General features: G+C 38.2%; 1 protein-coding gene across 3 annotated transcripts in view; it reads right to left on the bottom strand.

Annotated features, from left to right (window-relative positions):
• Positions 1 to 14790, bottom strand: part of limk1a (LIM domain kinase 1a) — a 48207-nt gene that overhangs the window by 12904 nt on the left and 20513 nt on the right. For 2 of the 3 annotated variants that reach the window (XM_041994677.1, XM_041994678.1), the window contains one exon: positions 11339 to 11477. In XM_041994677.1, coding sequence (XP_041850611.1) covers positions 11339 to 11477 — 139 coding nt within the window. Of the gene's footprint in view, positions 1 to 2856; positions 3042 to 11338; positions 11478 to 14790 lie in introns of those variants that run through there. The other variant, XM_041994679.1, reaches the window with a different exon arrangement.

The following is a 14790-nucleotide window of genomic DNA, read 5'->3' as shown; positions in this document are numbered from 1 at the left end:
ATATTCTAAAGTTTTATTTCTATCATTGCATTTGTTTCAGGATTGCTGTGGGTTTTCCCTTTATGTGTCTATTTAGGTATGACCCTTCAAAGAGGACAAGACAGGAAGAGAGGACAGCTGGACAGAGACGTAAAGGGTGAGTGGCTCTGTACCATCTGACATTATGGCAGCCATTTGCTTGCCATGCATGCACACGCTCTTGCACACACCCACTGTAAGATTACATCAAACAGGCGACAGCTGTGTCCTCACATTAAAGAGATGCTTAAACTTCAAAATATCGATATAGTAAATTTAACTATTTTGCAAAAAAGTAAATGCAATAACCTTGTGACCAAAAGCTTTAATAAGGCAGGGTCAACAGAAATTTAAAAATAATAACAGAAATATCCTATTTTCCTCACTATTTCCAACTTATTTTACATCATCAATATCATTGTTGCAATTAGGCAGCAAATGCTGAGCTTGAGATATTTCACAAACATTTTACACTATAAACATCTCACTCCAGGTAGAAAATGTCTGTTTAGGTTTACAGAAAGATCATTTGAAAGTTTTTTTCATGCGTTTATCATGTTTTGTGGTGTCTGTAAACTGGGCAAGATTTGTTGCTAGGCTAACTAAAATAAATGGATATTTTCTACAATGTGATAAACAATAGGGAGGGGCCTGTTTTAAGCTAAGCCATAAACTTTTCCTAAACCTAACCATGTGCTCTTAATGCATAAACTCAGCAATACAGTGAGTGAAAACAAAACAAACAAAAAGTAAAAAACTAGACTGGAAGTCATCAACATTACAGACTTTGCTGCTGTTTAGAAGTTCAACACAAAACTAAAATTGTGTCTACAAAGACAAATCAACAGATTAGATTTTTTGTTTATTTACTATTTAAACAGCTGTGAGGCTGGGTGTACATAATAGTGGTGTAGAAAAACAGAAAGAGTACTAGGAGAAAAGAAGTCAACAGACTTCACTAAATGGCCAACAACATTTTCTAATTACCTCCAACAGGAAAAAGTCATCCACAGACACTGATGGCTTGAAGTATCATAGCCCTCAAACCTGATTTGTTTCCAGTGATTTGTATAAGCTGCCCTGAGGTGGTTGTGGAATGTGACTGGTTCTTCAAACACCATTTTCAGGAATTTATGACAGTCTAATGCTCAAAGCTAAACAGCTAAAAACCTTGTTGGCAGTAATTTAAATTATCTTGACAACTTGGCCATGTTGACTTTTCCTAAACATGGGTCTGTTTAATCACACTTGTGGACATTTAAATGTCAGAAAGACTTATGTGAAAAACCTGCAATAAAAGTGACTCATAATAATTCAAATATCTAAGAAAATACTGAACTTTATTACATATTTTTTAATCTTGGGCTTATGTAGTTTTCAGTGTTATTTCTACTTCTTAGTTGCTCTTCATTTTTTTTTGAAGTTCACAAGTTTCTGAGTCATTGCTTCCTATTTTACCCACATAACAAGTTATTTCACATTTTCCTTGTGACATTTTTTAATTTCCTCATTTCATATGAGAAGACTTAGTTTGTGATTGTGAATTATTTATTTGTAATTTCTTTTTTTCAATTAATAAAAAGTTAATTATTTGAACATGGTAAACTGACTCCATCATGGTTTGAGAGGTTGGCACATCGGTACTATTCTTCCAAAATTACACATCGAGACCAAACCTGTCAAGGCAACTATCGTTAAACAGTCATTATTGATTAAGTAACTACTAGTAGTTGTTTTCCAAGTAGTACATATTATAACGCACTTGTGGTCCTTAGTCAATCCCAATGATGTCTTATCCATATGTAGTACATGTTTGAAGACTTACAGACCAAATGACTTTGGCACATTAGTTTTATCACATTCATTTGTATTTCTATGCAGGCCAAACTCATTAAGAACCAACTAAGGAATCCCTCACAAAAATATGAAACCTCATATTTTATGTAATGAAAATGACTCCTTCATAAGCTAAACTTAAATATACCAAACAAAATGTAGATTAAAAACTGAAAATAAAAATTTGCTTCATGTGGATGATTTCTGGATATACTCCTAGCTACTCAGTAGCTGATACTCCCCATAGAAAGCGAGCTACTGCTGAACCAATTCCCAAAATATGTGTCAAAGGGAATTCTTGATGTTTAATTTAAAGAAAATTATCCCAATCCTGCAGAAAGATGTGATCAAGGCTTTTTGGTTGTAATAAGGTCAAAAGAAGAAGTCACTGCTTGTCAAAACTCTCACAAACAAGCTACAGTAGACATCATTGGGGCAAATACAATTAGATTGAAAGCCTAAGATAGAAAACAGTAGACCACATTGATGCGTTCTGGATGGAAACCCCCTTCTGCCACAAACACTACAGTACCACAGTATACACAGGCCTCTGCTTTAATATATTCACCCTGTTCACTCTTCTCGGCAAGTCTCACGATCAGTGTAGTAAAATGAGGAAACTGATGTAGTTTAAGTGGTAAATAAAATATCCTTCCTGAAGCACGCTGAATTCTTCTTTGAACTGGGCTATCTGAGAGAATGGTTTCTAAATATAGCAGGCATGTCATGTCTCATCAGTTTTTCATGAAATGAGAAAAAGAGTGCAGGAAAAAAAAGGGGCAGATCTGTAATTACAGTGCAACACACTAACCCCATTTAAATGACCCACAAAACACAAAACATCAAAGTCTGACTCTTAAAATTAAAGAAATGTGAGGAAAAGAGACTCTGCTAAAGTGACCAGTAAATCATCTCAGCAGCAGCTTCCCTGCCCATCTCGTCACCGGCTCATGAATATAGAGCATCACCCATAATACACCAGCTAACCCAGAGCAGCCTCACCTTCTTATCCTTCCTCCACAACCTGAGACAGCAGAAGCTCCAGAAAAATAAGTCTCCCACCATGTCAGCGAGAGCCAGCGTCTCTCCTCGCTGTTCTAGTGCATTCTACTGAGGCAGCCGATTCCCCCACTGTCACAACAAAACACTGGCAGCGGCCAAGCCGGGCAGAGTCAGAGAGCTGCAGGGGGAGGGAGAAGAGCAGCCCACGCCTTTGCAGCTGAGCTCATCTCTGAATTAATGTCACTCCTCCAAGCTCCCCCTCCCTCCCTTCCTTCCTCTTCCCTCTTACTTTTGCAATGACCTCATCGTTTCCGGCTTGGCTCCACCTACTCTTGCACATGCGCCAACCAGCCGGCTGCTTCCAACACACACCCCTCCACCTCTACTGCCTGGTTTCTTCAGTGAGTTTATCATCCCCTCCTCTCCCAGCCTCCTGTTTTTATCTTAAATAACAACTTTCTTAATGTTTTTGTTTATTATGTATTTAAATCTACTTTATTACACTAATGTAATTCAAGTAATTAGAGGCATATGGACATTAACATTAACATGACTAAAGCATGTAAAACTGAAAGAAATTCAACTTTAGTTTTTTATTGTATGTGCTCTTGAGTGGATGTAATTGTTTTGTACTTGTTGTCTTTCCTTGCTGTGAAGAGGACAGATCAGGATAACAAGTCCCCAACATGCCCTGAATGCCACCAAGTGTTGACCCTTCCTCACAGAAAGCCAGTACTGAAGGACCGTCTGAGTGCAGATATTAATAGAGGGCTACTCTCTGTACTGCCTGCTGGCTGTCATGATAAGGTGGTGGAGACAGAGAGAGACGGCTGGTAGGCTAAACATGATACAGTTGCTGTGGGAGTTCTGGAAGCCTCACTACACAAACCACTGAGGGTGAAGGTCGACAGGCAAATATGAGTATTTGTAGTAGTTTGAGTGTTTTTTTTTTTTTTTTGTACAGGTCTTGTATCAAATAAAAAAATGCAAAGGGATTGAATAATACTTTAAAATCATTTAACACAATCAGTGAGGACAAACAGGTCTCTAATGTTGGAGACTGAAACCTTTGTTTGACCTTTCCTTTAAACTATATTTGTTTTCAGTTGCTGTTTGGCTTTTATTATCTTGTATGAGAAAGACTGTATGTAACATAAATAAGAGTTAATTTAAAACAATAAACAGCTGAACTTTGATAATACTTCTTGATACGGTTACATTTTTTAACTGCAGTTAGGTTGACTTTTACTTTCTATTTTAAGGGGTTTTCTTGTGTACTTGTGTCTGTTTTGTGCTTCTTGTTTTCTTTGAAACTTTTATCTTCATGTGTTTACCTCTCATTTGCCAGATTATCTCTGGTTCAGTAAATAAAGCTTTTTCATCACTTGTTATTGCATTCTTTGTTTTCACTGGTTTGGTTTCTATGTTCCTCTTGTTCTCTTGGTTTCCTATTGTTTTATATTGTGTTATGAATTTCTGAACTATTATTGAATCTTTGCATTTTGCCTGATTTACTGGCTGTCCTCTAAATTTTGACCCTGGAATTGTAATAAGCTTTGGATTTTGGACTTTTTCTTGGTGTCCATCTGTAACATCTTCTTATTATGAAATTATTATGGATATACAGTATTACTGTCCCAGCTCTAGTAAGGTTAAGCCTCTGCATGAAGTTTTCACATCATGGTGAAGCAAACTGTGACATTGACGTGGCATCCTGTGGTGGACCTGCTTGACTGCTAAATCACCCCTTTACAGTTTTTAATGATGAACTTTGTCCCTAGCAGGACTAAAAAAAATCCCTAAGTCTGAAAACAAGACCCTTGTCCTTTAATTCTGTGTCTAGACATTTGATTTTCTCCACTGGGCAGTAGATACAGTTGCAGATATCTTTTATGGATTTATTTTTTTCTAAAGGAAGGAGAGGCATTAAACTGCTTATCAGCAAATATTTTATTAAATAAAGATACTTGAAATTAAGTAACATGCACATCTGAGTGGACCTACAATAGGAGTTTGACCTGCTCATTTAACTGGAGCACTATCCGTGTTCAAGTGTACATGCATGGGGAGGGGAATCGAGTTTTTGACATGGTTTTAGCCCAGCACCACAACGCTGTGGACTGTGTGAACATTGAAGATATTCTGCAGCATCTAACTTTGTCTGAGGGAGATTTTTTTCTCCAGTGTCATGTAAACATGATGTGTGTTTGATCAGAAAGAAAAAATAGCACATCCCTTTTCTAAAGAAATGGATTTAATCATTACACTCATAGCTACTTTTTTTTACTGGTACCAACAAAAACATGCAGAGAATGCTGCTAAATAGATGTTAAAGATGCATTATGTAACTTTATGACTTCAAAACTCTGCATTCCAGACTTATTTCATGGCACAGGGACATCTGTCATTTGCATTTCTGGAGCTGTCGCTGCCCAGCAGCATCCACAGGCAGAGAAACCGGACTATACCACTTTTTCATCTGGGACACAACATACCGCTACAGCCCAGTTTAGCTTCACACGCTAGCAAATGGATATAAAACACAGCCGTTTTTTAACATACACCATGGCTGATTCAGCAAAGAAATGCAAGAAGACATTATCATGGAAGACAGGAAAAAAGAGAGAAAGGTACAGAACAAGAGATAAGGCTGGAGGCATCTCACAGTACAGGTAAGATGCAAAATGGATGCTGAACTAGCCAACACTGGGAAAATTGCAAAAGTTCTGTAGTGCGTCTTTAAAGGGCCAATTAACTGTATTTGTGACTTTTCACTTCTCCTTTTTATTTATAAACTCACCATTAGTTAGCACCAATAGAAAAAAACCTCCTCATACACTTCTAATTTAATAAGGTTGATGGTAGTATAAAAACCTGCCTCTATCAAAAAACATGTACATCATAAAAAGCAAAAGTAAAGTTTAGTCATATCTGTCGCCACTAAGGTCAAAGAACAAAAACCAAACAGCCCACATCAACACCTCAGGGGGGATTTCAGCCTGCAGAGGCTGCTGCTTTCGTCAGTATTTCCACACAGGAGGAGGAAATTATATGTAAATGTCTAGATATAGTTAACTTAAGGTCACTTCTGGCTCCCAGGGTGACCTTGACAGCTGGACCTCCTTTGTTTCTGGGCTTGACCTCTGACCTCCTTGAAGTAAATAAAAACACAATTCATTGATCAGTGTTATGCAATTTAAACATGTTCCTACAAGGCTGAGAAAGAACTATACTCAGTAATGTTGAGTAAATGGTACAGATAAAATCAAAAACTATTCCAGAGAACACATCTTAACACAGATAATTTCCCAACAATGATCGCTCCTGTCTGCTTTAACTTTGAGGCCAAACAATAATTAGGGGTTTGCAACATTCAGAGTCCCAGTCACACACAGCCACAACATACCAGTTGGAGATGATAAAGAATAATGTGGATCTGGGACTTTCCACTGGTTTAGCAGCCAAGCCTCTAGAAATTAAAAAAAGAAACCCATTTTCTCAATTTTAACCACAAGTGTAGGTCTTATGAGTGTATCACAAATGTCCTAGTCTTGGCTTTAGACTCAAAGCTGCTGAACAGTTTTACAATAAAACCAAAATTAATACCTTATTTCAATAGTTTAATTTAACTTAAAATGATTTCAATTGTTTAAACTTACTAAACAATTGTAATTTCATGAACTAAACATTGTATAAATGCTCAGACAAAATAGCTGAAGTGAAAACAAGAGTGGGTTAATAGAGGAACAGCACATGATGTAACATCACAACATGTTTTTTGAATTTTCATTAGGCAACGTACAATTCCAAAAAGAAAAAAAAACTCCCAAAATGTGTGTGAGTACAGAAGAAACATTTTGGATTTCACCTCCGACTGTTTCAGTACATCTTGTGACATTACAGGGTGAAAAGATAGTAAGTGAAACTAAGAAAGTCCCAAAGATTGAACACATTTCTAGTCAGGCCAAATCCCAAATCATTTAACTGAAACCTTTTCTGACAATAACACAGCGTTATGGAAATGTTCAACAAAGGTGTCCGTGGATGGCAACACACTTCTATGTAATCTAATAATTCATGTAACGGGACAGCAGCTGCCCATGTTGTGATGTGTAGTAACAATGAATGAGATAGAAGCACCAGCAGCAACCGTATGCATGTGTTGTCTTTGTAAATGTTATTTCAGTTTTATCACCTCTTTTTTTCCCAAAATACAGAGGTGTACAACTAAAAATTATAAGGTTTAAATGATCACATCTCTTACTTTTTCTGTGGTTACTTCTGAAGGGCTGAACCAACATGATGCATTTCCTTTTTTCCCAAAAGTCACATCCCGCATCTATCATAGTCGTGTTACTCACTTTATGTTTATCGTGCAATATCATCAGGGAGGGATCTGTAAGGTTCAGAACCAAGGCAACAAGCCTTAACACATAAACAAGTCATTCAGAACTAATCTCAGCAACAGTCAAAACAAGTATAACTAAAAGCAACGATATGGCTCCACATACAGTAAATCTGGTTTCCACATCATGGACTCAGTCTGAGATAAAATGAAGAGATAGAGAAGAAAGACGCCATGAAAAAGTTTAAGCACCAACTTCAATATTCAACAAGTGGTTCATTCTTGTTCGATTCAGTAAGAAATCTGTCATAGAGCTGAACAGGAAGATCAGACCAACATGGCATAAAAGAGGTTCAGTCAGTGGTATCACCAAAACTCCAATTCCTGTTAAAGATCTGTCCATGTACCAGGAAGAACTGGTGTTGTCTCAAAGTAGAATGGTTGTCAGGGCTTAACTGATAGGAATAAAATGCACTATTTTTGGAAACATCCTCATTCCTTACAGCTTCTGAAAAGGCCTTTACTTGCATAGACCAACAAACCATCAAATATGTCTCCACACTCGAGCTCAGACATAATAAAGTTTGTTTTCCACCTTGCTGTTTAAGCTGACCACAGACAGCTGGCTGAACCACAGACTGTAGCAGCAACGGAAAGATTAAACATGGATATCGAACATTCCCCGTTCGAAGTCTGGCTCACTGCCAGTCTGCTGGATCTCTATCTTGAGTTGTTAGCAAATTGGTGAACTGACTATAAACTCAATATGGGATTGGCTGGGATTACTGCAGATTCATCAGTCAGGTGGAGATGTGATGAACACACATAAGGAAGGAAGGGTGAGAGGAGAGGAAATTCAATTACGCCAGTTAACTCAGTGCTCAGCACGTAAATCAGTCTGAGGTACTAAATAACTAAGAAGCCCTTCTCTGACTGAATTACTTCAGGTTTACTCAAGGCTGAGGCTGCTGACACAGTGAAATGACACAGTGTTGGTCCACTCAATGTAATTTTATAGTGTAAGGTAAAATAATCTGTTAGAACAATGGCCCCATCCACTGGGAAGATCTGGTTATTGGGAAAAAAGAAAAGAAGCTAATTTAATCATTTATCATAACTACCATGGACAAGAAGGCTAAGAATTACAGAAAGCTTTAACAAGTGCAACGTTTTTATGTGTTTAGAGGATAACACAAATGTGGACGTCACAGAAAATGAAGACCAGCATAAATGAAACAAACTAAGTTTTATGTTTTGCCCTCCAGTCAATGGTCTGACTGACCAACCTGTGTCAATCCTCCAAGGTGCATCACAACACCTTCATATTCGCCATATCTGGAACTGTACAAATATATAAAAAAACAACACATTTTTCAATAATCTCTTGTCTAAGACAAGGCAGACAAAAAACAAAACAAATGATAATGATAATGATAATGATAATTGAATTTTAGTGTGATTGTTAAAATGTTATTGGTGGAAAATGGTGGACAAATAAAAATGTCCATTGTTAAAAAAGTGTAGAAGAAGGAGTTTTATGCATGGCAAGGTAATCTGACAAGCACTTCAGTGACAGTGAGGCTGTGCTGCATGAGTCCTGGGCTACTACAACTCCCATGACTTCTTTAATATAACCTGTATGTGAATACATAAGAAACAGGCCTGATCCAATCATACATTAGCTGGTGAATGTAACGTTAAAAAAAAGAAAGAAAAAGTTTTCAGACATGCAACTCCAGTTCCAAACTGCTTGTTTTATGGTAATGAAGATGTAACCTTGGTAGGAGAATTAAACAAAAAAGCTAACTTCATTTAAACAGCTGTTTCTAAACAATTAAAATAAGCCCAAACCATGACCCTGCATGTACGGTAAACACTGCAGGAACAGAGGTGATGAAATTCCATGAAAAGGAAAACAAACTCCTCCTCACTCTTATGTGATTAGCAGACCATCTGCCGACTCTGACTCATCTCTGCATCATGGAGCTGTTTTCACTTGCTGTGGCAGCAGTGTTTTAGAAGCAGCACCATCAGTGAACTTTGAAAATAGGATTGTGTTTACCTGCCAATCTGCACAGGTGTCAGAGTGACTGGGCAAGACTGGAGACCTTCACCTTCTCTCTGGGGTAGCATAGATGTCCTGAGATGACCTTGGTTCAAATGTCTGCATGGTAATACAATTGGTCTGGCCATCTTGGTAATAAAGCCTGACGGATCACGAATTTGCTAAAGTGCAACTGCAGACAGTCAATCAGTGACTTTGCACAGTAAGTGGAGCGATAAACCATAGGAGGAGAGAGAAGCAGCGATCTCTCCACATAATTCACTTTAGAGTCTCCAACATGTTTCATTACTGAGATTGCACTGCAAAGGTTAATCTGTCTGGAGGCAGTGTAAATGATAAAACACAAACACACACTAAACCCACAGATTAAGAGCCAAGAAGAGAGAAATTACACGTGGCTGTGACGTCATGCTGACTGCATCTCACCTTGATGAAAATGTGTCAAACCCGATTATGTGCAAAAATGAACTTAGTTTCACACTTTAACCAGCGTCTCATACTGAAGGACTTCCAACAGTCTGTGAATAATTGATGTAGCAAACAGCATGGTTTTTAGGAGGCTTTAGAGGCACTGTTAGGGGAGCTAAACAATTTCACTGAACTGATTTTGTGCCTCAAATAAAACTATAAAAAAGAATTACGTGCTCATAATGATGTAAGAGCACAAAGTGAGATAATTTTAGTTGTATCCCACTTCAAAGAGAACTTTAACATTTTACCGTCACTAATGATTATTAGCTGATGTTTCATGTGGATAATATATTCCTGCCATATATGCTTTATGCAAATTAGGTAGGCGACAGCCTCACATATTTCCTCTCCCTATTTAATAACAGAGCAAAAATCACTTCAATACAAATAAACCAGATCAGAAATCTATCATTTTAGAAAATGCATGTCTGTGTTTATTGCATTCCAACAGCTATAGAAGAAAAGGACAAAAAAGGACTTACTGCTGCAAATCATTTGACTGATAGATTTCAGCAAACATAAATCTTTGGAAATAAACAGATGTTGTAATTATATTTATCCTTTTGAAGTTGCACCTGAATGTTATTTTCAACTTTGGCAAAAATAATAAAATAAATAAAAAGAAAAAAAAATTAATTTGTCTTGATTTTATTGCTTCAATAATTTTTCTTTAAAATAAAATTAACCTTGTCATGTGACTTCCTTTGCTTAGCAAGTACACTGAACAAATTCAGTTTTTTTTTTTTTTTTTTACAAGAAAGGAGCTGGAAATACTCACAATTGACAAGCTGATGATTAAACTAAGCAAACTGGTTCGTTATGTGTATTATCACTTTACCATTTTGGAAGAATGCCTGTGTGTGTTGCTGTAAGCTGAAGCTCTAATAATAATAATGACTGTGTTTCAGCTGGGAGGTGATTTGAGTGACAGATAAACATGAACCCATTTGAGCTATAAATGCACAACCTAGGCTGCTCCTCTCTAACCACCTCAGCAGTGATAGCAGTATTTGAAGCCAATAAATGACTAAACTGGCACAAAATCAGCTGCTACTCAATGAAAACCGTTTGTATCTGCAACTAATGTGCTGCTACCAAGACAACAGGGCTCTAAGACGCATGAAGGCAACATATTTTATTACACCAATATGCAATATTAATAAGATTCCTCAAACGTTTTAGTGTGAGTGATACAATCATGATCCAGCAAATAGACACATCTCTCCTTTGATGATTGTGTCGTGTCCTTTCTATAATTAAGCAACACATGTCAGCAGAAGCAAAGTCTGTTGTTTTTTCTGCCTCCTGCTGCTGTGACCACATCTATTGTGCACAAGATCCTCTCCTGTATCACAACAACAGCTCTGACTTTCACTGGTAAGACAATTTGACAAAGCAGCCAAAGGCATCAGAGTCTGTTACAGGGTGCATCCAGGTAAGTTGGTACACAACAACCTGACACTGTAAATGTATGGACTCGAGCGTATGCACGAGTCCGCCTGCTCTGTGTGCCTCAGCTCCAGGGTGTAACTCGAGTTTTATCAGTAAACAAAGCACCAGTGGGGATGATGAGAGACGAGTCTGCTGATAGATCCTCTTACCATGATGAGGCCGGTGGTGATCGGGTCGTTACAGCCATGGCACAGCTCCCCAAATTTGGCCCAGTAGTCCTTCTTGCAGAAAAGCCGTCCATCTTTTTCATAATACCAGTGGGACAGTGAGGCGCTGCACTCACAACACCTGAGACACAGAAACAGACAGTAATCATTCACATTTTTTTATGAAATCACTGATTTACACTGATATAAGATTTTCAAAAATCCTAAGAGTAAAAACAACTGCTTAGTAGCAGTGTAATTTTTTTTTTTTCAGCACTAACTGTTATGTGTATACTTGTGTGTGAACAAAACGTCTGTATTTCCCTTCATCAGAAGATCAGACCACCGGGAACTTTAAGAACTACAGACCACATTAGGTTGTTTTTGTGTTGACAGAACATCATATCATGCTGCAGTCTGTAAACTGTACTTTAACTCTTCTAATGACAACCCACAAGCCTACAAATTACAGTTTTCTTGCTGACAGTAAGTCACTTTGTGGATCTGTCACATACAGTATCCAAAAGACGAAACATATGGCTTTGGAAAAACAGAGTAATGGAAATACTGGAGCCCAAAGCCAAAGTCAGAAGTTAAACATGACATCAACCAGCATGACTCTATGGGTGTGATTTGAGCTGCATATGTGAAAGTTTACTGCACATAAGCCCCAGTATCTGCTGCCTACAAGATTCTCTAATTATCATTTTTAAAGAATCCGCTACCGATTATTTCACGAGGATTAACTGAATTATAAAAATTATTTCCACATTTCCCCATGGTGATTTCCTTGGATAAGATCATTTCCTTGTGCTAGAGTAATTAGTAATAATGTAATAAAACTGAATAAATCCCAGCTGTCGAAACTATGCTGAATCAACTTTAATTTTCTGAAAATGAGCCTGTGCTGAAATGAGACTTGATCGATCAGCCAGAGTAATCCATTACAATCTACAACTGTTAGCAGACAGTCAGATACTGAGGCAAAAACACAAACTCAGGATCTGTCAGCATCATTCAATCACAAACTGGTCAGTCAGCCTGATCAGTGTCAGATATCGACAGACTGAATTACAGACGACAAAGGGACATGCAGATGAGGATGATACGGTGGAAAAAACACACATCTTCCAGTTCCCTTTAAGTACAAATATATTATACACCCTGATGCTGGTCTGAGATTCCAGATTAAACAGGTGAGCACAGGATAGTTCCTGGTAATTGATTTATTTAAGAAAAACTTGGGAGGTAAAAAGTTCATGATCTCATATGACTCAAAGGGAGTTTGTTTGTAACACAAATTTAGAAACTAACAGGAAAAAATGAAAAGTAACTGAGAAAGCATGTGGAATGTCCAAGTCCTCTTATTGCTCTCATACAAGTATGTCAATACATTATCCAAAATATGCACTATGCCTCATGATATACACATCAATGCACATATGAGTTTGTACATGGCTGATGTGTTTGCAGGCTAGTGTGTGCTTGTTTTCTGTCTAAATCCCTGTGATTAACATCCATGACTAAGTGACTCCACTCCTTCCCAGTGGAGCTTTCCCTCCTGTCAGCCAGCCGTCTGGCCTCGTCTCTGCTCAGTGCAGCTTAAAACCACGTCTGTTTGATCCGAAAGCATTACAGAGAAAACTCGGGTTAGAGACAGGAGCACAATAATTCACAATGTACTTCATCTAATCCTGATTTTCACAAGCATTTAAGATTGATGTCCTGACTGTAGCTCCCCTGCTGATCCACTGCTGTCCAGATGTGACATATTATATATATTATATATTATATAAAAAGAATATTTTGCTATAGGCTTTTTTTCAATTTGAAAAAAAATTATAATGTTTGCATTTGTTCAGACAGGGAATGAACAGCTATGTGTGTATATATATATATACATATATATATATATATATATATATATATATATATATATATATATAAGCAGAGCAGAGTAAGCAGAGTGCGGATTCAGCAGTGATGAGGCAAAAACTCGGGCGGAGGAGTTTCACTTCAAGGAGATTTTGGAGACCCTGAGGAAGATCCAGGATGCGCTGGAGAGACTACATCTCCTGGCTGGTCTGGGAACGCCTCGGGAGCCCCCCCCCCGGATGAGCTGCAAGAAGTGGCTGGGCAGCTTAGACAGCAGCCCCCACAACCCAACCAGTGCCCATCAGCCCAAACAACTGATCAATAACTGGAGAACTAATTAAGCATACCTTTCTGCAACAGCATTTTTCTGCAATACCTTACATTTTGCAGAGCCTGAGCCTAAAACCAGCCAGCAACCCTCCATGATTATGCTGTAGGTATGGCACCTTCTGTAGGCTGCACACAATGACACCTTGAATGACCTTGAGGCACAGTCAGACACACAAACACACCCACACACATGCAGTTCATTTATTAGACAGACAGAGATAGTCTCCCCAGTGGCTGCATGCAGAGCTTTGCTGCAGCTCAGCAGATTGTTTCAGAGCTGTTTTGTTATGCAGCCTGTTTGAGTGAAATGGGGGGAGGAGGAGACCTGGAAGTGGGTCAAAGCTTTCAGAAGACATCCGCAGCACTGAGACAGCAGCTACTCAGCTTTTTGCTGGTTTTCAGTGCAGAGCCCTTCTGAGGCAAAGTCATGTCTGGAAAGAATGCTCAGACTCACAGAGGCAGGAGGAATTTTAATGCTGTGAGGTTCACAAAAATGTCTCTGGGTAGGGCAGGGAGTATTAAAGATATGAGTGAATGCATTGGTGACTCCTATATGGGAATACCAAAATTCCTACCATCAGGATAAGAATCTTAAAATAGAGGCAAAGCAGTCACAGAGTCAAGATTTTATAGTTTTAGACAGTAAAAATGAAAGCCTGTTCCAAGATAGTGGTTAGTTGTGTTTAACATGTGGTTGTGGGCTCAGTTTTGTGTTTCTGTGCATATGTGCTTGTGCATGCTTTGGCACTGATGTGTAAGAGGATTGCATTGATAGCAGTGTTAAACACTCATTGAGAGCCTTGGCTTACTCTGATATGATGCTGTAAAAATTTCCGGGATGAAAGCTTGACAGCCTATCATGGTTGTTAAACTACACACATGCACAAACACACACGCACACACACACAAACACGCAAAGAAATGAATGAACTATTGTAACGTAATCAGACAAAATAAAAACATGAGTTGAGAAGATTTGTAGTAAGACAGTAAGGGCAAATAATGTGGACAATAATATGACCTGAGATACAAAGAAAATGACAAAGAAATGCACACCAGTAGGCTGTTCAGACATAAATAACTCAAACACCATTTACGTCCATCTGGAATCCTGAGTACAGGAAACAGCCAATGACAGAAGAGCTGAGATAAAGTAAGTAAATCTGATAGAGTTAGTAAATCTGCATCTGCCCCCTTCTGCTAAAATCTCTTAAAGTGTCTGGAAGAGTAATATATTCCTTATATAGGTC

This window comes from Melanotaenia boesemani, chromosome 9 (assembly GCF_017639745.1).
Source record: "Melanotaenia boesemani isolate fMelBoe1 chromosome 9, fMelBoe1.pri, whole genome shotgun sequence".
NCBI lineage: Eukaryota > Metazoa > Chordata > Actinopteri > Atheriniformes > Melanotaeniidae > Melanotaenia > Melanotaenia boesemani.
The sequence above is the reverse complement of the archived record's forward strand: the minus strand, read 5'-3'. Positions and strand labels throughout refer to the sequence as shown.